This window comes from Harmonia axyridis, chromosome 2 (genome assembly GCF_914767665.1).
Source record: "Harmonia axyridis chromosome 2, icHarAxyr1.1, whole genome shotgun sequence".
Classification (NCBI taxonomy): domain Eukaryota; kingdom Metazoa; phylum Arthropoda; class Insecta; order Coleoptera; family Coccinellidae; genus Harmonia; species Harmonia axyridis.
The window spans coordinates 14,367,092-14,394,100 of NC_059502.1; the positions used below are offsets into that span (position 1 = coordinate 14,367,092).

The 27,009-nt window shown below is 32.0% G+C and overlaps 2 protein-coding genes across 3 annotated transcripts in view; one reads left to right on the forward strand and one right to left on the reverse strand.

The window, feature by feature from the left end:
- Window positions 1–347: 347 nt before the first annotated feature.
- On the reverse strand, window positions 348–16,644 carry LOC123673465 (putative uncharacterized protein DDB_G0282133). 2 transcript variants are annotated; one of them, XM_045607962.1, is made up of 12 exons: window positions 16,310–16,644; window positions 15,756–16,251; window positions 13,578–14,234; window positions 13,388–13,505; window positions 9,999–10,758; window positions 4,678–9,410; window positions 4,274–4,382; window positions 3,954–4,166; window positions 3,450–3,607; window positions 3,206–3,373; window positions 803–1,039; window positions 348–534 (listed from the first exon to the last, which is right to left on the reverse strand). In XM_045607962.1, exons 1-12 carry the CDS (start codon window positions 16,363–16,365, stop codon window positions 413–415), a joined length of 7,827 nt encoding a protein of 2,608 aa, XP_045463918.1. In that variant the 5' UTR covers window positions 16,366–16,644; the 3' UTR covers window positions 348–412. The 2 variants fall into 2 exon arrangements, with proteins under 2 accessions (XP_045463918.1, XP_045463917.1); XM_045607961.1 differs by having other exon boundaries at window positions 13,388–14,234; window positions 16,310–16,639.
- Window positions 16,645–17,068: 424 nt separating this feature from the next.
- The window catches only part of LOC123673466 (thyroid receptor-interacting protein 11-like), a 40,514-nt gene continuing 30,573 nt past the window's right edge, over window positions 17,069–27,009 (forward strand). The window contains exons 1-2 of the mRNA XM_045607963.1: window positions 17,069–17,265; window positions 17,374–17,426. Of these exons, the coding sequence (XP_045463919.1) occupies window positions 17,175–17,265; window positions 17,374–17,426 (144 nt within the window). The 5' untranslated portion in view covers window positions 17,069–17,174. The remainder of the gene's footprint in view (window positions 17,266–17,373; window positions 17,427–27,009) is intronic.

The window sequence follows — 27,009 nt, forward strand, 5'->3', positions numbered from 1 at the left end:
TTATTGATTTTTAGAAATTAAACTTGGAAATGGTTTATGAAAAAAAGTAATAAAAGAGATTGCCCATTGTTTATCATTTCCTCTATATTCCAGAAGTTCCCAATACATACTCAAAATTTTCTATTTAGTATATCTTATCAAGTATTATAATAAGGTTTTGTAACAATTTCATAAAAATATTGTCATCATGTTTGTTACAAGGAACAAACACATGTAATTTTTTCAAAATTAATTCAAGAACTTCGGGGAAATTTTGATATAGCATAAGTGCCACTTCAGTAATCTAAATTTCTAAATTTTTTAGTCTCTGAAAATTTCAGCATGGAACTTTGATTCAAACAATATAATATCCATAAAAAAATTTTTATTCATTTATAAAAACAACAAAATAAGGATATACATATTAACAAATTCACATATTTACAGTTTGTACAATATCTTTTTTTTCATTCTTATTAACTACTTTTTTGTTTGCTTTTGGAAATTTCTTGAGAGAATACACTATACTCTTCCTTACAATTTCCGGAGTTTCATCTGAAAAAAATCGAATTATTAGAAATATAATACAAAAATTCAAATTGAAAAAATAAAATTTGAAATATAAACAGAATGAAACATCGCCTAGCAAATATCTCGAGATTGTGAGCGCTTCAAGCAAAAACAAAAACTGGCACTAAAATCTCACTAGGTGTAACCTCATTTCATAGCTGAAGTAAATAAATAAAATTTTCGCTATAAATGATGTATTTCCTAGATGGGACTGATTTGAACAACAAATAAAACCTTTAATAATGACTCTTACCTGAAACCTGTTCTTTCAACCATTTTCTTATGGATTCAACATGTTCAGAATGTGATTTCCCAATAAACGGATTCATTATATGACCAATAAGAACAATTATTGTCGCCTTGAAATTTACATTTTTCACTTTTTCCAGAATAGGCTTGATCAAATCATTGATTTTTTGACATACCCACTTACACTCACAATTTTTAGTGTAAAGTAAAATTGTAAAATCTGCAGGTGCTTCGGGCTTTTCTAAAAAAAAAGGTACAATAATTTATACGATATCAAATATATTTATATGTATATCGGGTGTCCCAAGGTGAGTGGCCTATTAGATTATTATGGAAACTATTGATGGTAAAAATTTCAAATTTTGAGGATAGATATTTGGCCATATAAGGTACATTTTTTGAATAATTTCACATTTCCAGTGTTGCCGGATGTACGACAATTTGGCAACAACTTTGTTATTTTGAATAGGACATCCGGTATTTCTATTTTTTTTATGATACTCCATAAAATATTAAATCTATTCATTCTTACTTTTCCATCCCTATCTTCAACGGTTTTTGAGTTATTAATTATTTTTCGAAATTTTAGATCAAATTGGCGTATTACGAAAATGACTCTAGTTCGCTCAATATTTGAGATTTAAGTCAGAAATTTTGCAAGTCGTTAGATATTGATCTGATCTGTGTCACTGCTTTTGAATTACGGTTGTCAATAATACAGGACGGACCAAAAAAATTCATCATTTGTCAAGTTACAAAATTGTGAAAAAGTCTATTTTTTCAAATTAGACACCTAGTATATTTTTCAATTTTTGAAATCAGTACAACACACTCTACAATTTTTCTATTCACGTTCCTATACCTATCACAACTGGATTCCGAGTTATATGCGTTTATTAGATTTCACATTGATTCAATAAGTGTTAATTTCTTTTGTATTGTTATTTTCTCTTTGTCGTTCATAGATCGATATATCAATGAATCAGTTCAATCCATAAATGTCAAAATAAACAATTATTGCCTAACAGGTGTTTTGTTCCGAGGTTTTTCTATAAATAATGGCTCAAGAAAGATATACACATATAACGCATATAACTCGGAATCCAGTTGAGATAGGTATAGGGACGTGAATAGAAAAATTGTAGAGTGTGTTGTACTGATTCCAAGAATTGAAAAATATACTAGGTGTCTAATTTGAAAAAATAGACTTTTTTACAATTTTGTAACTTGGCAAATGATGATTTTTTTTGGTCCGTCCTGTATTATTGACAACCGTAATTCAAAAGCAGTGACACAGATCAGATCAATATCTAACGACTTGCAAAATTTCTGACTTAAATCTCAAATATTGAGCGAACTAGAGTCATTTTCGTAATACGCCAAATTGATCTAAAATTTCGAAAAATAATTAATAACTCAAAAACCGTTGAAGATAGGGATGGAAAAGTAAGAGTGAATAGATTCGATATTTTATGGAGTATCATAAAAAAAATAGAAATACCGGATATCCTATTCAAAATAACAAAGTTGTTGCCAAATTGTCGTACATCCGGCAACACTGGAAATGTGAAATTATTTTAAAAATGTACCTTACATGGCCAAATATCTATCCTCAAAATTTGAAATCTTTACCATCAATAGTTTCCATAATAATCTAATAGGCCACTCACCTTGGGACACCCGATATATCAAATATTTTTATTCACTTCATTGGACTCATTTTACTCCAATGAAGGAATAATATGACCAATGTATAGTGATATGCCAGTACCCACGTTCGATACACCTTTCTCGAAGGACAGATACACAATATATGACATACTTGAGAATGATTTGTTTGTCGACTATGAGTACGAACATAATTAAATTAATGGGCGCGTTCAGCAGAAAGATCGGTAGCGTAAGTAGCTCCGCTACTGATAGGCATCAGTTTGGTAACTTTACTATTCTCTGCTAGACGGGTTGCTCCTTTTCTTGACAGATATAGGTTCTGTAGGTCCTTCTTGAAGGCTACATTATGATGAGAGACAATTTTTTGTTATAATATCGATTTTTATTTCCAAGTTTGTTTACGGTATTATTACTATTTTCTTCTTCAATATATGGGAAATTTATTCAGAGTAACATTTCAGAATGTTAATAAACTTATATGTTTCATTTTCCATTATTGCTTTATTCGAAATTTAAATTTCGTCCCAAAACCACTGTCACAACTATCACTAATGTCAGTTACTCAAGATGTTACCAAAAAGTAGCATAAAATAAATTCGTTACCAAAGATGGCGACCGCTCCGTAGCGGAAACTGTTAGAATACGTTCAGCAGAAAATTCATAGAATATTGACATCTGTTGAGTCTGCTGAACGCGCCCAATGTATGTTCTATGGATTATGAAGAATATTACTTACTTAAATAATTCGTGAAGATTTCCTTGAAGAAGTTGTCTGAGTTCCAAGGTTCTCTAGGATACTCGTAAAATTTATTTAGAAGATCCCTAAGAGATAACAGGTTGTAACCTGGTATGTTACATGTTTTCAAATTAATCAACTGCACCAAAACCTTAACTAATGGAAAATCTGAAATGAAATGAATAATTCAAACTTAGCCCATACAAGAAATTGTAGCAAATGTAGAAACAATAATTTCACTTACCTTTAGAATCTTTTGCAGGAGGCAGCACTTCTATCCAAGAAGTCAATACTATAAATAAGAAAGGAATAGCAAGATCACCCATGAAATAGAAAGCTTCTAAACAAAATTTGCGCATCCTTTCGATATAGCCGTGTGACTTGCATATTGCAACATTCATCCTGTAAAAAAATTGTTTTAATAGTAATGTGAGTTAAAATAATTTAATGAATATCTTTAGCACCTCAAAAACTTATTTCACATAACTTAATGATTGAAAAGACAAAAAGAGTTTGTAGGGAATTAAAACTGAACTAGTAGAGTATTCAAAAATAACTTATCAATAATTATAAAAAACTTATAAAAGACGAATTCAATTTAATGTTTATACAAAATAATAGCGTCCTGTTCTCCAAGCGAACAAATAAAATGTTGAACTATTATAAATTTTCAATATGATAAACAGCAACACTTTCCCAATTTTATCTTCTACTGGTTAAGAAAAATCTAAACTGCATAATACCTTACCTTGTTAAAGATTCAATTGTTTCTAGCTCAGTTGTTCGGATCAAGTAAAATTCAGACACCTTCAGGTAAGTGGAAATAAGGTTATAAACATTCATTTTTTCCAGTTTTAACATAAATCCTAACATTACTCGTTGAGTATGAGTCATAAGTGGGGCATGTGTAACTACTGCATCTGCTTTTTCTTTGTCCTGAATGATTTGCTGCATAATTAACCTGTAACATGTATTTTGTTGAGTTATTTTTGTTTGATTGAAATAAGGTAATACTGAATTGGAAAATTACGGGTTTTTAGCAGTGAATAACAATTTTGAAAAAATTACCTAGAAATATAATCTGCTTCTTGATTACAGAAATGTCTTGCTACCTCTTCTGTCGTTTTCTCTTCAGTGGAATAAGTTATAAGTTGTCTGAAAAGCGATGCAGCCTTACCTAAAACATAATTTCATATTTAGATAAGAATGATTAAGCATGTACAAAATTAGTGGATTACTATTCCATATTTCCAAAGTGGAAACACATAATATTATAACAATACAGATATTATCTTTCTATATTTTCTGCATGAAATAAATCTATAGCAGAACACAAACATATTATTGAATGATTTACTTAATATGTAATAATGGTGTAATCGATAAAAAGATCAAGAGTAAACATATATTATAATTTACCCATTAATAAATAAACAATCAAACAGTACTACACAAAACTAATAATAACTTACTTGGATCTAATTTTTCTGGCTTATCTAAGGGTATGATGATTGGTTGGTGGTTGCCAGTAGTGTCTTCTTTAGGTAGGGGTGGTGATTGTGGACAAGCCGGAAGGATTTTTGTTCTCATAGGCCTCTTGAATCCACCTAGTTTTTGTTCATTACTTTTTGATTTCAAAATAATATCTTGTATTATCTTGATTTTTGCCTTATTTTTTGTACACGGAACAACTTCATTTTGACTAGAATTTTGATTCACATTGTTAATCAGATTGGAAGTGACTGCAGGACTTTCAGAATTTTTGGTATGTTGATTCATCAGAATTGAAGATTCTAAATTATTACTAGAATTGATGCTTTTTCTCATTTTCACTTGTTTTTTTACTGGTGTACTTTTACTTCGATTAATGATATTTGAATTTTCTAAATTTGAAGGTGATTGTGGGTTCCTTCTCCTTTTTGATTTTTTTTCTTCTGGTAGACTTGTGCTTGGTTTCCATAAATTTGAATTTTCTACTTTTGAAGGTGATTGTGTGCTCCTTCTTCTTTTTGATTTATTTTCTTCTAATGGACTAGTACTTGGTATTGAAAAATTCAAAATCTCCATTTTTGAAGGTGATTGTGTGCTCCTTCTTCTTTTTGATTTATTTCCTTCTGATGGACTAGTACTTGGTATTGAAAAATTAAAAATCTCCACTTTTGAAGGCGATTGTGTGCTCCTTCTTCTTTTTGATTTATTTCCTACTGATGGACTAGTACTTGGTATTGAAAAATTCAAAATCTGCATTTTTGAAGGTGAAATGGTGCTACTTCTCCTTTTTATTTCATTTTCTACTATGGGACTTGTGCATGGTTTTGAAAAATTCTCAATTTTAGAAGGTGACTGTGTGCTTCTTTTCCTTTTTGTTCTTTTTTCTACTGGTGTACTTGTACTTGGTATGAAAGAATTCAAATTCTCTATTTGTAAAGGAGATTCATCATCGGAAATGCATGGTGACAAAGGACTTCCGAAAATATCTTGTTCTGAGAGTTTTCCTCCTACTGAATTCTTGGAAAGAGTTCTTGTCTCCCTCAAAAGGGGAGAAAGCTTCCTTCGTTTAGCCTTGCTAGGACTATTTGTTGAATTACTTGAATTTTCTTCAAAAGTTGCATCATTGGTTTTACTTTGCGAAGAATTATTTGCTTTCATTTCATTATTTCTATTTACTCTGGTTGCAGAATTCCTAAGATTATACACTCTTATGGATTTAGTCATCAGTGCACTTTTTTGACCCCTTTTTCTTTTTTGAGGTTTAGAAGGAACCTCTAAATTTAAGAGATTACATGTATTTTGGGAAAACTTCTGCTCAGACTTATAAGAACATTCCATGGTATTATTTAGAGGACTCAAATTTTCTAGAATTGATGGATTATGTTCATTTACATCTTGTAATTTATTTTCTGAAGAAGTCAGTTCTGTGATATCATTTGAATTTTTAACAATGTTAATACAATTTGCATATGCCTCAGGTTTATATTCAAAATCTATTGTATCCTCTGATTTCTTTTCTGTAGAACTCTGTTCTGTTTTTTTTCCTGTGATATTACCATTTAAATTCTCAACGATGTTGATGCATTTTGCACTTTCATCGAAAGGTTCAGATTCAAAACCAATTGTATTTTCTGTTGTTTTCTCTGTAGGGATCAGTTCTGTTTCTTTTGCTGTGATATTATCATTTGAATTTTTTACAATACATTTTGCATTTTCATCATTAGGTTTAGATTCAAAATATATTGTATCTTCCGATTTCTTTTTCGTAGAACTCAGGTCTGATTTTTTTCCTGTGATATTGCCATATGCATTTGCAACAATGTTGATACATTTTACATTTTCATCATAAGATTCAGATTCAGAACTGATTGTATCTTCTGATTTATTTTTTGTAGAAGGCAGTTCTGTGATATCATCTTCATTTTTAACTATGTTAATACATTTTGCATTTTCTTCAAAAGGTTCACATTCAACAAGAACTGTATCCTCTGGTTTTTTTTCTGTACAAGTCAGCTCAGTTTTTCTTTCTTCATTGGAATTTTTTAAAATGTTAATGTATTTCTCATTTTCATCATTAGGTTCAGATTCAGAACTAATTTCATCATCTAATTTTTTGTTGCTAAAAGTCAGTTCTGTTTTTTTTTCTGTGATATTATCATTTGAATTTTTGACAATACATTTTGCATTTTTATCATTAGGTTTAGATTCAAAATATATTGTATCTTCCGATTTCTTTTTTGTAGAACTCAAGTCTGATTTTTTTCCTGTGATATTGCCATATGCATTTGCAACAATGTTGATACATTTTACATTTTCATCATAAGATTCAGATTCAGAACTAATTGTATCTTCTGATTTATTTTTTGTAGAAGGCAGTTCTGTGATATCATCTTTATTTTTAACTATGTTAATACATTTTGCATTTTCATCATTAGGTTTAGATTCAAAATATATTGTATCTTCCAATTTCTTTTTTGTAGAACTCAAGTCTGATTTTTTTCCTGTGATATTTCCATATGCATTTGCAACAATGTTGATACATTTCACATTTTCATCATAAGATTCAGATTCAGAACTGATTGTATATTCTGATTTATTTTTTGTAGAAGGCAGTTCTGTGATATCATCTTCATTTTTAACTATGTTAATACATTTTGCATTTTCTTCAAAACGTTCAGATTCAACAAGAACTGTATCCTCTGGTTTTTTTTCTGTACAAGTCAGCTCAGTTTTTCTTTCTTCGTTGGAATTTTTTAAAATGTTAATGTATTTCTTATTTTCATCATTAGGTTCAGATTCAGAACTAATTTTATCATCTAATTTTTTGTTGTTAAAAGTTAGTTCTGTTTTTTTTTCTTTGATATTATCACTTGAATTTTTAATAATGTTAAAGCATTTAGCATTATCATCATATGGTTTGGATTCAAAACAAATTGTGTCTTTTGAAGTAATTGGAACATCATTCTTCTTATCGTCTGATTTTTCAGAAATTAGGTTTCCAGCACCAAGAATGGATTTTTCTTTTGTTTTGTCAGCTGTAGTATCCCTAACCTTATTGCAAACATTATCTATGATTGCGACAGATGATTTGTTATATTCATCTTCATGACAAAAGGATTTAGACATTCTTAATTCCTCACGATTATTCTTCGAAAACATAGACCATATACGTACATTCGACCTGTTTTTTTCTTCTTTCACTGGTTCATCAAGAACTCTATATTTTACAGATTTTTCTCTTCCATCCTCCAAATAATCGTCATTTTCAAAGCTCATTGAACATAATGATTCTGTTTCGCTATCAAATAAATTTGGAAAAAAATCTGATTCAATTCTTTCCTCTGAAGTTATTAGGGTATATGTATCTGCAGTGGCGTCAACAGTTAAGAACTCGTTAAGATCTTTGAGGTATTCCTTGATGGTTGCAGCTTCCTTGAATCCAATATCTGTAGCAGCAGCAATGGCAAGAAGGTTCTTGAATCCAGTGGCAATGCTGTGAGCAGCAGAAGATGTAGTTGGATGGTTGATCGGTGTTGGATAATGTTTCATATTCGTTAAAGTATTTTCTTTAGATTGTGAATTCAAATTACCATTCATGATTTCATTACAAATTTCCATTATATCTTCTTCCTCTTCTGAAGAATTTGGTGAAAGCAAACTTTGATTGAAAATATCACTTTCTGTAATTGAGTCATCGTTTGATTCACATGAGCTTTCTTCTTCTGTATCGGAATTATATCCAGTACTATTGTTTTCTTGTTCTTCTTTCAATTGAATGCTGCTGTCATTTGAAAAAAGTGTTGGTGCTTTGTACTCAAATTTCTCTTCCTTGTATATTTTTGAATTAAAGTTATTTTCATTCTCTTGGCAAATATTTCTATCAATATACTTATTTTTATTGACGTTACCTGAATAGCATTTCATTACTTGATTTTTATTCAAATTCAAATTTTCAAAACTTTCTTCCTTGATCATTTCAAATATTTCCTGGTATTCGGTGAAATTATTACTATTTTTATCATACTCAATTTTCAAATCTTCATTTTTGACTTTTTCGTGATCTAGTTGCTCTTCTTTGGTTTGATTTTCTGAATGTACAATCTCAGAATCGGCATTTTTTTCTGTTCCTTTTTCAGCAATATTATCTTGATCACAGTTTACATCTAACATATTATTCAATTCTTTTGAATTGTTATTTCCATTTTCTTCCATGATACATTCCTCTGTTTGTTCTTGATAAAATTCTTTTATCTCATCATTCCCTCCAGATAATTTCGGAGAATTATCCAACTTCTCATTTGATCGTTCCAATATTTCAGATTTCTCATTAAATTCATCCAAGGTGAAGTTTGATGATTTGAATAGATTTATGTCTTTTTCTTCATCCTGTGGTAAACTATTGAACTCTTTCTTCAACTCAAGTTTAATATTTTCAGTTTGGGTAGTTTCCAAATTGTTGACATTATATTCTATTTCAAAATTATTAGTTGACATCTGATTTTCGCATGACTGAACTTTTTCTGGAGTATTTATTTTTTTAATTAATTCCTCTGTCTTATCTTTGTCTACAATCAGTTTTTCAATATTTTCTACTTGGATATCTTGTGAATGTTTATGGGCAAGCTTCAAAGATGTACACTGATTGACCTTGGCTTTAAACCTATCTGTTTCAACAGATTCTTTCATTTCAGATATCATGTTATCTTCTTGTTCCCTGAAGAAAAATATGATTAGTACTGAGTGTGGTGACAGATTACAATATTTCACTTTTTAGAGAAGATATTGTGTTTCATGAAGTTTTTGTTATATGTCCTATTAACACCTTGTATAAAAACAAAACAATGATACAATCCTCAAGTTTGCATGAAGATTTATTTCACTATTTTGTAATTGATTTATCAATTTCAGATTGATGAGGTGGGTATTTTTCAATTATTGAGAAAACAAAATTTCATATGGTAATAACTGAACTATTTTATCAAAATCAGTGAGTTTAAAAAATTAAATTATACCCCTGCTTCCTTAAAACAAGTGCACAAATATGAAAGATTACCCAAAATTATTCCAAAAAGTAATAACATAAAGGCTGTTCCATTTGAAAAAATAAAGTTGAAATCACTTCCAGTTGACCGAAAAATTAAAACATATCAAATATGTATATATTAGAGTAATAGAACACAACTGCCCATCTCTTCAACCAAAATTTAAAGTAAATAGCTCTTTTAGTTTGTAAACTTCAATGAAACAAATATATGAGCTTTTATATTTGGATAAGAAAATTAAAAAAAAAATTGTTACTTACAATTGATTATTTCCTTTATTATCCTCACACAAGTTATCAATCACTGAAGATTCAATACTCAGAGGATTTGATATACTTTCATAACAAGAATCGACAAATGTGGGTGTATCAATTCCAGAGATGTGGCTATCATAAGGGCTTCTAAAAGATGCATTTCCCGCATTGCTTGAGTCTTGTTCTTTAAGGTTGGCTGAACCTTTATCCTGCCTTAAAGCTGAATCATCTTCATCATCAGAAGAAAGTTCCAAATCCTTGTGCAAACTTTCTTTTTTGTAGAGACTTTTGGTTTCATTTTCTTGCTTTGCTTTCTCTAGTAGCATTTTGTTTACTTCGAGGATATTCATGTCTTTAGTACTTCTTGTTCGAGCTTTTGAAGGATGTAATTTTTTACTCATCAAATCAGCAATACCATTTATTAAAGTATTGCTACTTCCAGCAGATGATTCTGATAAGTTTATCAATGGACTGTTCTTTCTTACATGCATATTTTCTTTCTGTCTTATTGGTTGAGATTTTATCTTTACATTTGAAGTAAAAGCTTGGCTGAGTTGTAACCAGAATTTTTGTTTGGCTTTTTTTATCACAGACAATTTTTGGTATTTTACCCGTTTCTTTTTTCTGTTTGCTTGATATCTATCCCTCCAATCAGATCTATCAAGTATTTCTGATGATTGCTGCTCCTGTTCATTTGTGTTTTTGAATACGGTACCATTTTGTTGATGTTCTGGTAGTACAGTTTCGTCTTCATTTGTCAAATGTTCTGCAAATCAAAAAGATTTCTTAATAACATTCTCTAATTGAGGACAGGACAACCAAATCTACAAGTTAGGAAAACCGATTGTGTTCTATATGGGCTTCATTACTGTGTTCCTTTGCCATTTCAGGCATAACACTGTTAATTTTTTACCTAACATGATCTTAGAATTGTGAAAAAAAGTTTTAACACCACTTTAGCAAGCAAGACATAGTTAAAACGTAATGTTTTATTTGCAAGTGTTTTGCCACATACAAATATACAGACCGCCTATACCCAACCATATCTTTACCATCTCCCAATCTTTCACTTTCTATGTTCATCAAATCAGTTAAATTCTTATTAGAAATAGAAACATATGATATACAGGGTGATTCACCAGGATGGCCTATTAGACTTTTATGAAAAACTATAATTTTGAGCTGAAAATTTGCATATCAGGGTTTGAGACATTGCCTCCATTTTTTTCATAAGAATCCCATCAACTCATGAACCGTTGAGTCTTTACCCAAGATATGGCATATTGCCAAAATTGTCCTCAAAAAAAGCTATCTATTGATGCAATATTATACTGGGTGTGCAATTTGACATAAGGAAGTAGTAGTCTGTTTCCGGTATAACCGGAAGTTTTAGAGATCTGAAAATATTTGAGGGAGAAAGATCATTGTCTCAAACCCCAAAATGCAAATTTACACCTCAAAATTATGATTAGTTTTCCATAAACGTCTAATATCATCCCAGTGAATCACCCTGTATGTAGGTGAATACCTGGATAGTTGTAGCAAGTGATCTGTAATTACTGACGTATTTTATTTTCATTACATATTGTTGTGCAATTATCATAAGAATAAACTTATTTATTTATGTTCATTCTACTAACACTTAGTTGACAGTTTATTCGTTGTTTCACTGAGCACAAAAAAAAAGGTATTAATTCTTCCCATTTTGTATGCCAAATATTCTGATACATAATATGATCCGTACTATTCTCAAAGTACTAGTAGCAAAAAGCGACTGTCTTTTCTATTCTAGTCCATCTTGTTGTGATTCGAAAAAAATAAAAGATTTCTAAAATAAATGCAAATTACAGGATAGCACTAATTTAATGTTCAGCAGTGTAAAAATAGTTGGCGAAAACTTCAAAGTACAAAAAAAATGCCTGAAAAACAACTGCGACACAATTTTTGGGGGTTCATAGCCTTCTAGCACCCTGCAAGAACTATACAGTATGTAATTTCCAAACTTAAAATGTCATGACATTCAAATGGAAATTTCAGAAAAACGAAGTGGACAATAAGTTTATTATATCAGGTGTGTGAATAAGTCTTTCCCGTTTTTTGTAAGAGATGGCGCCACCAATACTGTGCGAGTATTTAATGGTTACATATGTCATAATCAAAGCTTATTCATCTGTCAACAATTCCACACTAACACATTAGTTGAAATTTTTTCGCATCATAAATTTTTGAAATCGTGAAAATGTCGAAATTTGAGCCGACTCGACGTCATTTGCGGGAAGTTTCACTTTATTGGTTCAATTTGAAGAAATCTGCTGCCGAGGCGCATCGGTTGCTTCAGGAAGCTTATGGAGAAGGTTGTGTCGATGATTCAAGTGTTCGCGGATGGTTTCGACGCTTCAAAAGTGGCGATTTCGACGTGGAAGACAAGGAGCGTTCCGGGCGGCCGCAAATCTTTGAAGATCAAGAATTGGCGACTTTGCTTGATGAAGATTCGTGTCAAACGCAAGAAGAACTTGCTGAAGCATTGGGAGTTGACCGAACAACCATTTCCAAGCGTTTGAAAGCCATGGGAATGATCCAAAAGCAAGGAAATTGGGTGCCGTACGAACTGAAGCTGAGAGAAGTCGAACGGCGTTTTTTCACTTGCGAACAGCTGCTTCAGCGACATGAAAGAAAGGGTTTTCTGCATCGTATCGTGACTGGCGATGAAAAGTGGATCCGTTACGATAATCCGAAGCGAAGAAAATCATGGGGACTACCCGGCCATGCATCATCATCGACGGCCAAGCCAAATATTCATGGCGCCAAGCTCATGCTCTGTATATGGTGGGACCAGCTAAGTGTGGTTTACTATGAGCTTCTGAAACCGAATGAAAGGATCACAGGCGAGGTCTATCGACGACAATTGATGCGTTTGAGCCGCGCACTGCGAGAACAACGGCCACAATACTCCGAAAGGCACGACAAAGTTATTTTGCAACATGACAATGCTCGCCCACATGTTGCAAAGCCGGTGAAAACATACTTAGAAACGCTCAAATGGGAAGTCCTACCCCACCCGCCGTATAGTCCAGACATTGCTCCGTCTGATTACCATCTCTTCAGATCGATGACGCATGGCCTGGCTGACCAGCACTTCCATTCCTACGAGGAAGCCAAAAAATGGGTGGATGACTGGATAGAGGCCAAACCGGTCGAATTTTTTCGCAACGGGATTCGTATGTAGCCAGAAAGATGGGGAAAAGTTGTAGCTAGCGATGGCCAATACTTTCAATAATTCATTTGTACCATTTTTTCACAATAAAGGCTCAAAATTTGAAAAAAAACGGGAAAGACTTATTCACACACCTTATAATTAATTTTAATTTGATTCAAAAATAGTTTTTTCAACTTACCATGTTCCATTGATAATTCAGGAATTGGAGAAATCATAGCTAGCCTTAATCCTCTCATCATATTGAAAATATCATCACTTTCATCTTCAGTATGCTCTTTATCTGATATTTCATCCTGCTGTAAATTTGACAATTGTATAGAATTTTCAGAATTATTAAGCTCACAATTTTCAAATGAGGAAATAATTACATTATCGTGGGATTCATTTACATTATTATGTTCATGATTCAAAACCCTATTTTGTACTTGCTTATCATTTTTTTCTAAGGAAAGAAGTTTTTTTTCCAAATTTGAAATTTTTATTTTCCATCTTTGCTCTTCTTCTCGCCACCTTAATGTGATATCTTTTTCATTCTGTTTGAAATTTTCAGAAATTGATTTTTCTCTTTGAATTTTCTCCTTTAATCGAACTATTTCCTTGTTTAATTCTTCTTCTTTTTTTTTCCATTCTGTTTTCATATCGTAGATTTTGCTTTCGAAATTGCTGGTAAGAATTGACTTTTCCTTTTGTATTCTTTCCTTTATATCTTCCATTTGTTTTTTTAATTTTTGTTCCATTTTTTCCAATTTTTTCTTCATTTGTATTTCCTTTCCTTGCCAATGTTTATTTATACTTTTTTTTTCTTGTTCTATATTTTCTTCCAAATCTTTGATGTTTTTTTTCCATGTAGTTTCCTTTTCTTGCCATTCCCTATACATACTTAGTTCTTTTGCTCTTGAAGTTTCTATACAAATGGTTTTTTCTTCTTGGGCCTTTTTCAATTCTGACAACAAGTTCTTATTTACCTCATTAAATAAATCTTCCTCCAATTTAACTTCGAAATTGTTTGAGTCAGATTGTTCTGCCTAAAATTCAAAATTTTCATTTAATAAACATTGAAATTATGTGGTTTGAAAAAATCAAGAAAAACATGCGTTTAATGTACAGATAAATATATGATAATCAAAATTCAAGTTTTTTGAAGAACATATGATATTTCAAAATGATTATTTTATGTAAGTCATATGAATGAAGTATTATTATTAGAACTTTATTATTTGAATTTTATGTTTATTGTTATTGAATGAGACTTTTCATTTTATGGGTAAAATGCCAAATTCATTACAAATCACATTTTCAATAGAAAAATTGCCACTAATAGACATTCCAACTGCTGGCAAGACCAATGCCAGAAAATGCTGCTGCAATCACACATATAATCGTTGTGTAGTTGATAAAAATTCAATATGTTATTATATTTCACTTTATTCAGTTCATACTTGATAGTAAAATGAAGTAGAACCAAAAAAAGAAATTAACCAATTACATAATTGTACTTAGAATATGATCTGTTAAAAAATCACTAATATGAAAAAAATAATTTCAGAGGTTGAATCAGAAGTATTTGAAATAAATAATATTTTTCCTTCTTCATTAACGAAATAATTTTCTCTAGGCAGAAGCAATTGTTTGGTCCTTGAGTTACATAATGAAAACAAACTGAAATTTAATAATTAGTTCCTCAAATGTTCATCGTAAGAAATAGAAATATGCATACATACAATCAGTATGGTACTGGGAACAGACAATTTAGAAAGCTCTCATAAAGGGATTGCCAAGTCTCTTTTAAGTTCATCTCTATACTCAAGAAAAGTTTGAGCATCATTAATTTCTTCGAAAAGAACACATGCATTTTATTCCACATCAAAAGGCTGATATTAGAAACAATTTTCTAGCACAGAAACTCTTAAAAAATCTTATTCATATTCTCCTGATATAACACAGACCATTTTTTGGTTGTCATTTTTAGTCAATAAAAATATTTTATTTCATTGTCCAAGCCTTGGTACTCTTTTGACATGGACATCTAAAATAAATGAGCTATAAAAATATTATTCAACTATGGGATGCTAACACCTACATCAATATTATATAAGGACACTAAACTTTTGGACATTCATAACCTAAAGAAATTGGAACAAGTTAAACTGATACATGGCATGACGAACAATTATATAAAGTCAAATTATAGATTTACACTAGTACAGGATGTGCATAGTCATAACACCCGAGATAGAGGTACCATCAGAAGTGAACTCAGGTTTACAAGGAAAGTCCAGGACTCCCCAATTTACCGAGCAATAGAAGCATTTAACCAAATACCGCCATAAATAAAGTATATAAGAACTAAAAAAAACTTTAATATTAAGCTTAAGTTGTACCTGAAAGATTTATTTTGTTTAGTTGAACTTTGTTGTTGTTTTGAATATTTTATAGTGTTATTTTTTTGTATATTGTTAAATAGGCCTTGTCACCAGTACTTGTACTGTATTAGAGGTCAAGAATAAAGAAATAAATAAAAAAAAATATCTTGAATAAATACTTACAGCATTTTCATCTGCTAAAATTTCAATTTTTATTGAATTACTTCTACTATCTGTGGAATTAGTTACCATTTTTTCATTTCGATCAGATTCAATTTCTGTTGAATTAGTCGGTTTAACATTTTCATCAGCAAAGTGATCTACGAAGTCATATTTCCTTGATTTTCTCTTCTTCACTCTTTTTTCTTCAGATTCTAATGGTTCTAATTTTTCTTTAAAATTTTCGCAATTACCTTTACAAGTTGACTGGTATTTAATTTGTAAGTTGACTAATTGGTCCAAATCATAATCATGTGATGATTTTAGAGAATTGTAATCGCCTGACAGTTTTGAATTATTTGTTTTGAGTTGTTCAATTTCCCTAGACAACATTTCATTTAGATAAATTTTGGCATCATGCTCAAGTTTCAGCGTATCTAATTCTTTTACTGACCATTTATATTTCTTCATTAATATATCGTACTTTGCTTTGACATCAACAAACTTATGAAGAATATTACTGAAAATGATAAAATAGATTAGAAAGAAAATGTTCACTGTTTGAATGATTAACTTACTCAGTCTTGATGATTTTTTCTTTTATTGATATTATATCTTCTTGTATGTCCATCATTTTCAAATTTTGCAGAAGAAGAAAAGCTTGGAAATTGAATGATTCACCTTACGAGAAGTGAATGTGCTTTGAAAACTATATAATTCCGTTTCTTTGAAACAAGAACCTTAGAAAATTCATGTTTTTCTAAAGAACGTTTAGATTCGGCAACAATAACTTAACCTAATTGTCTGGACCATAGATAAACTAGTATCACAAACTAACTAGTAATCTGTGCTAGTATCATAGACCTATCAAATTATTGATTGTAGATCAATATATGGATATATTTTCCTCTTTGTTCTTCTTCTACTTTCTTCTTTTTTTTCTTTTTGACTCAGCTACTTGGGCCATGTGGTCAGGAACAAACTTTAACAGACGAGTAACCCCAAGTTTTGGCGATATATATATATGATTATATCCACAGAAAACTATTAACATATATAGATTAAAATGAATATTTTTTGTTTAAGAAACAATGCGGTAAGGTAGTAGGGTCATTAAGAGAAAAGAAGAAGAATAGTAGTAGGTTTTCTGTGATAAGCATAAAATATGAACATGGATATTTTTTCAATTATTTTATTTAATTCATTTATTCCTCAGCCTAATGAACAAAGAGATTAATTCGGAATATCTGATTGATATATTTAAGAACCCACAATTTTACGCATTGAATGAAATAAAACCAGATACTTAAAAATCTATGAATGCCGATGATGTTTTGACATTTATTGTCAACATTGACGGAACTAACAGAATGTAAATATTTGAAATTAAGATGTTATTTAATTGAAAATGATTACTTCTTCAATAATAAATAATTAGTAATAATGTCTTGGTTAAATTTTAATGATAGTTTGAACTCATTAAAGGGTCAGATAAGCAATTTTGCCAATAATGTACTTGCAGAAGACGTATTAGGTAATTATTGGAATTATTGTCACCTAAAACATTATTTGCTGTTTTTGTCTTCTTTTTTGTTTTATGACAAGTTTTCCGTTGATATTTATACGTTGTTTATGTTTGTAGAATGTCGCGATGAAGTAGATTCAAAGGAATCTGAAATAGGGTCCCAAAATGAGGTGAGTTTATCATTGAGATTCCGAATTCTTTGTTAATGAAGCATTAGTGAATCTTTTAGAAAGCATAGTGTTTTATTCACATATATGTATTATGAATCTCATATCTGAAGGAATTTATAACTTATATGAAGCTAAAATAAATCTTATCTATTAGAGTATTATGTTTAGATTCGTATTGCAGAATGATCAACTCACCCTACTTGGTGTTGTAAATTTCATTATTTTCAAAAGAATATAGTTATTGGAATTATTCTACTGAATTTTTCAATTAATAATGTAACTTGCTGTTTTAAAATTTAATGATTAAGAAAATTGATGAATACAAATGAAAGGTTATCAACTTGAGAGTGAGATATTCTTTACAACTACTTCTTTAATTATATCAGATAATCAGTGAGAATGCAGAAGATCTTCATGTCAAGATTTCATCAAAACCTTTATTTGCTGGTCCATACATTCTAGGTTTTCAATTTAGTCACTCAAGAGGTCCAGGATTCAATGCTTATAGGAGTTGTTTGTTTAGTGATGTAGGGTTTTTGAAGATTTTTAGGTATACTCTAGTTTTTTGAAAAACAGGTGCAAATTTCTTTATATGATGCTGATTCTATAAGAAATTGTTTGTTTCGAAAGTAGCAAGTCATATGCGCAAACAAGAGCATCACTAGCTTTTTTCTGGGAGGGGTAATTGTAAATTATAGAAAGTATTAGATATATTATGTAATGAATTTTAAGAACATATTCTATAACAAAGTATAAAAGTCTCAAAGAAAAGTTATAATGGGTACGAATTTTAATTTTTTTTTGGAAACAAATCTACTTAATATAACACTATAATCATGAACCCTGCAACACTCTAGGCCTTTTTGTGTCTAGTTCTGAGTTCGACAACGCATGCTTAAAACCTTCAGGCCTATTTTTGAAACTTGAGGCAAGTATGAAATTTATCCGAACTTTTTCCTTTGAAATATCAAAATGCAGGTAGACCAAAACAATTTTTTATTCTTTTCAACGTGGCATCATTCAAATTAGGAAGGACACTGTATTACACTAGCTCCTGGTTCCTGAAAGACTGATCAAATCGTTGTTCAACTGACAACATTCAACTCGAAAGCAATGTCAAATCAATCTGGGTTTCTGAAATGTTCAGTACAAAATTAACTGATACCTGCCTTGGTGGCAGCAGTAGGATGGTTCCTGACTGCCAAAGCTAAGGTACCGGGTTCGAATCCCGGCAAGGGCATGGATGGTTGTGTATGTCCTTAGTTTGTCACAAAAACAAAAATTGTCTAGATTTAAATGTAGTATGATTGAGTAGTATGCAATAAAAACGTGTCGAGACTTGATCTGTGTACATACCGAAAAATGGTGAGCACATTAAAGAGAGGAATGAATGAATGAATGAAAATTAACTGATTATGATCATTTTGATTTGACATGAGGTTACCCCAGGGGCGGATTTAGGGGACCGCAAGGGGCGCGCGCCTTGATGCATGAACGATAATGCTTGTCGAAAAATGGAAAAAAATCTCTTTATTACATTTTCATATGAATTTAGTACATCTACCCAATGAATTCTTAGAAGTTAACGTCATTAAATTTTACCCAGGTTGTGTCGTTACTTTGGTTAAAGAGTGGGGGTAACGCGTCATTCGGTATCCTTATAGCCATTGACCAAAGTCTATAGAATACGCTCTATTAGTGATTACGTCACACACCGCCATTTTAGTTCTCCTGTCAGTGTTCAGAATCCAAACAAACAAATTGTCATTCAAATAAGTACGTTGTCGTTGAAGAAATTGGCTTATTTTGATAAATAAGATTATTTAAGGAACGATTTTACTATTAATTGATAGACAGAAGGAATGAGATTAATGTCAGTAAGTTCGAACTTGAAGTTCAACACGGCTTTTTACTAAATCTGGGGAATGATACAGGATTCAAACTTACTGGTATTAACCTCGTTCCTTCTGTCTATCAATTAATACTGAAATCGTTCCTCAAATACTCTTATTTATGAAAATAAGCCAATTCCTTCAACGACACCGTACTAATTTAAATGACAATTTATTTGTTTGGATTCCGAACACTGACAGGAGAAACCAAAAATGGCGGTGTGTGACGTCACACTAATAGAGCGTATTGGGAGGTTGCCTCGTAACTTTCAACCAATCAGCGTCATCTATTCGTGACGTCACCCGGTATCCCCATTCAAGTTGAAGGGGGCAATCTGATCGATTGATCAATATTTTAACAATGTGCTTGGCAAGTCGTCATCGACACATGAAACAATCCGCCACACAAACTCCAAAATCACAATTTTTTTTTCACAATATCAAATTCACAAACGCTTCAATATTATTTTCAAAAAGACTCTTTCAAACTATGGAGCTCCAGAACGGGACGTGAGGAAAAGTAGTTAGCTCACCGTGACGACCATTTTGGAACTCCAGGCCCAGAGGCAATCTGTCTAACCTATAGACCTTGGTCTTAAACTGCGTTTCAGAAACCCAAAATCACGCTTGATGTACACTTGCACTTGCAAGATTTGATCACTGCGTTAACTGATAGGATGATCGAATCAAAGTAGTTAACCATACTTTCATCAACTCAAATGACACTTGACCACAAATTTGACAGTTGGTGAGTTGATTTTTACATTGATTGGCGTTTCAGAAACCGACCGTATGCCCTTTTCGTGTCTATTCTGACGTTTATTTCTGGGCTCATTTCTAACAGATTGTTGGCACGATCACACTATGATTTTTTGACACTTATTTCAAGGCTAATTATAATCTGTGATTCTCGACGTCATTTTTGAGGTTATGATTATGCTTCGTTAAAATATTTGTGAGGTTAATATCCCTTTTTCTCTATTAATATAACTATACAAGCAATAACACATGAAATAGGTAGAAAAGGGATTTCTTATAACTGTTAGAGGGACTGGCAGTGCATCTGTAGATCATGCCCGGGATTTATTGAATTACGTGTTATAATTAAATATATCGAATTTGGAAAATTTGAGCCTTCCAAGCATGCGCGACGATATTGCGTGGGAAAATCAAATTCTGTCCGGTAGACCGTAAGGACGATAACTCGCGAACGTAAAAACCTAGAAACTTGAAATGTTCACAATGGGTTTGGATCTCGAATGTCAAGTTGAAATTTGATTCAGGCGTAGAATAACCATTTAGAGATTCTTGAAAATTTCATGTTGATTGTGTCGGCACTAAATTCAAAGAAAAATTTGAAAAAAGAAAGTTCATTATTATTCCGAAAAAGGATCTGACAACAATGTTAATAAAGGGTGTTTTTTTTTAGAGCTATAGAACTTTAAATTGCAATAAAACAACGATGGATTATTCGATTGACATGAATTTTATTTTTCCGCAAGATAATCTTGTGGCATTACATTTTAAATATGAATTCTGGCATATGACCGCCACGGCTGGCTCGGATGTAGTCCAATCTGGACGTCCAATTTTCGACAACTTTTTCCAACATTTGTGGCCGTATATCGGCAATAACACGGCGAATGTTGACTTCCAAATGGTCAAGGGTTTGTGGCTTATCCGCTTAGACCAATGACTTTACATAGCCCCACAGAAGGTAGTCTAGCGGTGTTAAATCACAAGATCTTGGAGGCCAATTCACAGGCCCAAAACGTGAAATTAGGCGGTCACCAAACGTGTCTTTCAATATATCGATTGTGGCAAGAGCAGTGTGAAATGTTGCGCCGTCTTGTTGGAACCACAGCTCCTGGACATCATGGTTGTTCAATTCAGGAATGAAAAAGTTAGTAATCATGGCTCTATACCGATCACCATTGACTGTAACGTTCTGGCCATCATCGTTTTTGAAGAAGTACGGCCCATAAAGCGCACCAAACAGTCAGTTTTTCTGGATGTAACGGTGTTTCGACATACACTTGAGGATTAGCTTCACTCCAAATGCGGCAGTTTTGTCTGTTGACGTAGCCATTCAACCAGAAGTGCGCTTCATCGCTAAACAAAATAAAATGGACGTAGTGCGCGATACGTATTCCGCACAGAACTATTATTTTCGAAATAAAATTGCACTATTTGCGAGCGTTGTTCATGCGTGAGTCTATTCGTGATGAATTGCCAAACCAAACTGAGAATAAATCACTTGACAGCTGTCAAATCGGTCGCCATCTTGAACAGTAATGCCGACTTAAAGTTATATACCTCGAAAAAAAACAACCTTTACTACCATAGCATCGGATCTATCACAAGAACTTGGCACACAAAAATCTATAAAATTAGTGCCATCCTTCTCCCAGATATACGAGGCGTTCCATACTTCAAACTTACTCTGTATAAGTGTGTGGTATCCAAAGACGCAATAGGCAAATGCATGAACAAGCACCCAAAAGCTTTTTTCGAATTTTACTCGGTTGAGGTTCTCACCAAAAGCCGTATGAGGTGTTTAGTATATGGATCTAATCCCAGGTGGGAAAGTTTTGTGGATCGCACTATGTCTAAGCGGGTCCCTTATCGACCAATGTAAATATGGCGTGCATCTGCTGTTTGCTTGTGATAACGACCCTTATTAACGATTACAACTACGATATTGAACTGAACGTTCCTTTATTTATCATAAAACACACAACAACCATTTCTGTTAAAACGATCCTACATAGGTGGTTGTCCCAAATGAACGCTTGGAAACTTTTGGAAGGTACCAAGTGATTTGATTTTACTAGGCTTCGGATTAATTCCACATGAGTGGAATTCTTTGAATATTTTTTTTGGGGGAAAGGATCAGGCAGCAGCCTAATGGAAAAATTGTTAATTTTTCTGAATTTTCCGTTTTTTGTAGAATATGAACTTCTGAATAAGAAAGTCTATGGGTTCAACCTAATAATATGACAAGTTTTCCAAATACAGATATCTAATTAATTCGAAAAATGATCTCGGAGATCCTTGAAGAACTATAAGACTCAGAGAAAAAATCTTCAAGGTCCGTTGATTTCTTATTTCGAAGTAATAAGATATCAGAAGGCAGATCATAGATATCTTTATCCGTTCTCGAGTCAAAGAGCGTTTCTTGAAAAATGACTTTCGAATATTTCGCTAAATCTATGATGATTGTGAGAGTTTCATAGGTTTCCTCAACTCTTATCATTGTTATAATAATAATATGAGCACCATATGAACCATAAAAATTACAGAAAAAAACGTTGTGGGTTTTGTCGAATATCTCGAACAGAAAACAAGATATAGCGAAATCTTTGAATTTTTTTTCAGAAACGCCCTTTAACTCGAAAATGCATCAAAATATCAAAATCTGCTTTCTGATATCTAATTATTTTGAAAAAAAGATCTTGGGGATCCTTGAAGATTTTTTCTCAGTCTTATAGTTCTTGAGATGCTCTCAGTGAGCATCGAATTTGGGGCACCCTGTACAATGTCTTTTCTTCTATGATGACACAATCACAATAAGTAAACGCCAACGTGTCTCTTACCGTTACTCTGTATGAAATTGTTATTGTTTACAACTTTTTGACAACTTTTTTGTAAAAACAGTCGCCCCTCTCAATATATATACTACCTATTGCATCTCAAAACTGGTCATGTCAGAGCCAATTCTGTTTGATATTAAAATGACAAAAAATAGGAAAATTCCACGGACGACTTTTTAATTACAGGGTGAATTATGAACTAAGTCAATTTAATTTTGAATAATATTTGACTCACCCCGTATCTAATAATAATTTTCATTAAAAACCAGTCTGAAATTATTACCTTATTGGTAAGCAATATTTGTCATGCGATAGTGTTTCATTCAAGATGTTTTCCTACGAGAAATAAATAATAAGTTTTCGAGATATAACACAAAGTTATGCTTTTTAATGAGAATCTTTCGTTTCCCAAAAAAGAGCACAAAAATATACCATCCATTTTCTCTAACTGATGTTAATTCAGGAGATCTCTTTCCGTTAGACACCAACTTTCAACGTGTATCAGTTTCTCACGGCAAATCGACCAAGTGCCTATCTAAAATAATCTGTGAACTTCAGATAATATCCGATGGCCATCATGGTCTCCGGATTTTTTCAACATTCCAACATTTTCAAAGTGATAAATGTTGTTATTCGAATGTGACCAAAGAAAAAACTCTAACGATGTTGAATCTGTAGACCTTGGTGGTCACCGAATATTTTATTTATCTGAAGTTCACAGATTATTACCTATAGATAGGCACTTGGCTGATTTTCCGTGTGAAACTGAAACTTTTGATGATTTTAATAGTTTGAAAAGAAATTTATATATCATGTTATGTCTTTTTGAAAAGGGAAAAATTAAGCGATTTTATTTGTTATAGAAATTTATATATCATGTTATGTCTTTTTGAAAAGGGAAAAATTAAGCGATTTTATTTGTTATAGAAATTTATATGGTTTACATTTAAAAAATTTAACACAATTTTGTCAACATTTAAAAAAACTCAAGTTTGTATCACAACTTCAAAACTAAAATATCATTAAAAAATAAATTATTACAACAATGGATTCTAAAAAGTGCCTGTAGGATGTTTCTGTTCCATGTTGGTAGCATCAAATAATAATGAAGTTATGAGAACTTTTCATTTCATGCCATTTTCCAATTTTCTCTTATAGCTTGAAAACAGTTGAATTTATCAGGTTGAGGTTTTCACCAAAATAATTCTCTCAAAATTTGAGACCAAAAATGTGCCATTCATTTTTTCTAGCTCAAAGGGGTTTTGAAAACCCCTCACTATACAACGAATTTGGGACACCTGATACATAAAAACCATTTTAAAACTTTTGGATATTCGTGGAAAAAAGGAAATGAATTGAATTATCATGAAATGAGCACGCTCAGAAGTCTAACTTGAAATGACGATAACTTTTTCCTCTCCAGTCCAATTTCAATGGAACAAAACCTAAATTTTGTCCAAGCTTAATTTGTCCCAACTGTGGAAACCACAATAAAATTTTTCGGAGATTATCGTGTACAGACAGACATACATATCGACAGAATTTTAGAAAATGTATATTTGCTTTTTGTTACTCTTTAATTATTGCGCACTATAATTTTTTCATGAATTCATGAAATATATCACTGCTTCATCATATGCATAGATGTTACATTCAATCCGATTTACAAGACAATGTTGTTCATGCAAAATATCGGCGCAAATGAATGTTTGCTGTACATATTATTAATTCTGATGTGGTTGATATTAGGCTCAAAGTCAATATTTGGCATGCACGTGATCAATATATTGATGAAACTGAAGCTGTCGTTCTAAAGCTGCTGCCTAGTTTTTATCATAATATCTAAGATAAGGGAATGAGGGTATAAAAGGACCATTCCACCCTCTATTCAAGTTGTTATAGTATTTTCGATTGTTGGGTGTGAAGTTGAACAGTTAGCATTGTGTGAACAGGTGATTCTTTTTAAATAGTCATTCTTGATTCTTGTGTACTGTGAGTCATGAAAATGAGCTTGTATTTTGAAAATATTCTGTCGGGTTAATTGATTCTTTAAAATTTCCTGCCACGTTATTCGATTAATTCTAAATACAAACCGAACGGTATAATAATATAATCGATAATTTTAATGAAGTTTACAAGTTTTTCCAAAATACACTAACTTACCACGAAAATTCTCTCCTTTTTGCATCTTGTAAGAGATACATAGCTGAATTTTTGATAATTTACTTGATCGAGAATTCCATATACATACGCTTGAAATTTCAGTAAAATCTGATGGACAGATACTAAAACTTCCCAAAAAAAAATCAATTAAATTTAATTGTTTTTTCCCTCGAAATTTTGTTCTTTAGGTTGTGTAGTTTTTCAATTATAGGAAAAAATTTCATATGGGGATTCAAGAGTTATTCTGATAGGGTATCCCAAATTTTTCTCGATTTAAAGTAGAGCGATGCGATGCTAATTTTTCTTTACACCAAATACACCACGAACAGATTTGATATACCTGTTACAGTTTTTGTTCTACTCGTATAGGGTGATTCTCAAAATGTTCAAACTTCGATTATATCTCAACTATTGTGAAATATATTGAAATAGTTGAAAACGTCAGAGCAGCAAGCTAACTTAGGATGTGTTAGAAATAAATGCATAAAGTATGCTGCAAATCAACAGAGAGCCACAATGTTTTTCCTGTTCCCTTCTACAAACAGTGAATGTCCAATAAGATACAAGAGCAGAGTACATCCTTTATTTCTGCAAATCTCCTGGGACCGTATTCTTGACAAGTGATCTTTTAAAACGTATATTTCTTCTTTCAGTGCTCTGAACTTCAAAGCACTGAAAGAATACGGTCCCTGCACTTCTACTTGTACATCCCAACCCTCAAAGCGATATTGGAAAGGGTTGTTCAAATGGATATTTCTATTTAACTGATGGGATTTTATCTCTGGTCATCGCATTAGATATCTGCAATATCAAGACGTATCGTTGCCAATACTGTATAGCTTTTCTTACGTGGAATCCAGTGGCGTACAGTTATCGAAGTTTTTGGGATATTGATATAACTTACTTTTTTTAATGGGACGACCTTTATTTGCTTTCATTTCTTTCCGTTCTAGGGTGTTGACAGTCGATATAGATTTTCTCGAACATTTACGTTAGAAATCTGTTGAATCCAAAAATGAAATAAAATCTCCTCTTTGTGTGAATCTCGATTCAAATTCGGTCGATTCACAACATTGATTGGCCGAGAATGTAGGACCTTGGTCTCCCATGCCAAGCGAGTTTGAACCTTGGCTGAAAAAAAATTGTATGGTCAAGGGGGACAGTACAACTAAGCAAAGTGTAGATGAAATATGTACTAAATGAAGTGGAAATCACCAAATAACCATTTGATCATCGGTTCATTTTTATACAAGGTGTTTCATTGGAAAACGGAAATACATAGTTACTTCAATGGCGAATAGATATATCACATTTATTAGTTTTGTTATCGAGATCTTGGGGTCATAACAAATGAACAATCTAGTATATTTTCTTCATATTTAACGCTCATGTTTCTTATTTAATGATCTATTGCATCCATTATCATTTTAAAATTAAAGAAAGAAAGACAGATGAGAAGAAATACCTCATTCAAAGAACCAACTAGGAGGACAAAGTGACACGCAGAAGGGAGAAAAGTCTTCCAATTAGAAAACAGTAAAAAATAGTAGAAATTAAAGTAGAGGCGTAGGGATTAAAACTCCAGTCCTTATAACGGGTGTTTTTTTTCGAGGTATATAACTTTAAGTTGGCATTACTGTTCAAGATGGCGACCGATTTAACAGCTGTCAAGTGATTTGTTCTCAGTTTGGTTTGGCAATTCATCATGCATAGACTCACGCCTGAACAACGCTTGCAAATAGTGCAATTTTATTTCGAAAATAATGGTTCTGTGCGGAATACGTATTGCGCACTACGTCCATTTTATTTTGTTTAGCGATGAAGCGCACTTCTGGTTGAATGGCTACGTCAACAAAGAAAACTGCCGCATTCGGAGTGAAGCTAATCCTCAAGTGTATGTCGAAACACCGTTACATCCAGAAAAACTGACTGTTT

Coding starts and splice junctions, on each gene's coding strand:
- LOC123673465 (XM_045607961.1), bottom strand. CDS start 16,365: ATGATGGACATACAAGAAGATATAATATCAATAAAAGAAAAAATCATC. Junction 9,411..9,998: donor AATAAAGGAAATAATCAATT/GTAAGTAACAAT, acceptor ATTTTTCTTCAG/GGAACAAGAAGATAACATGA. Junction 535..802: donor GTTGAAAGAACAGGTTTCAG/GTAAGAGTCATT, acceptor GATTTTTTTCAG/ATGAAACTCCGGAAATTGTA.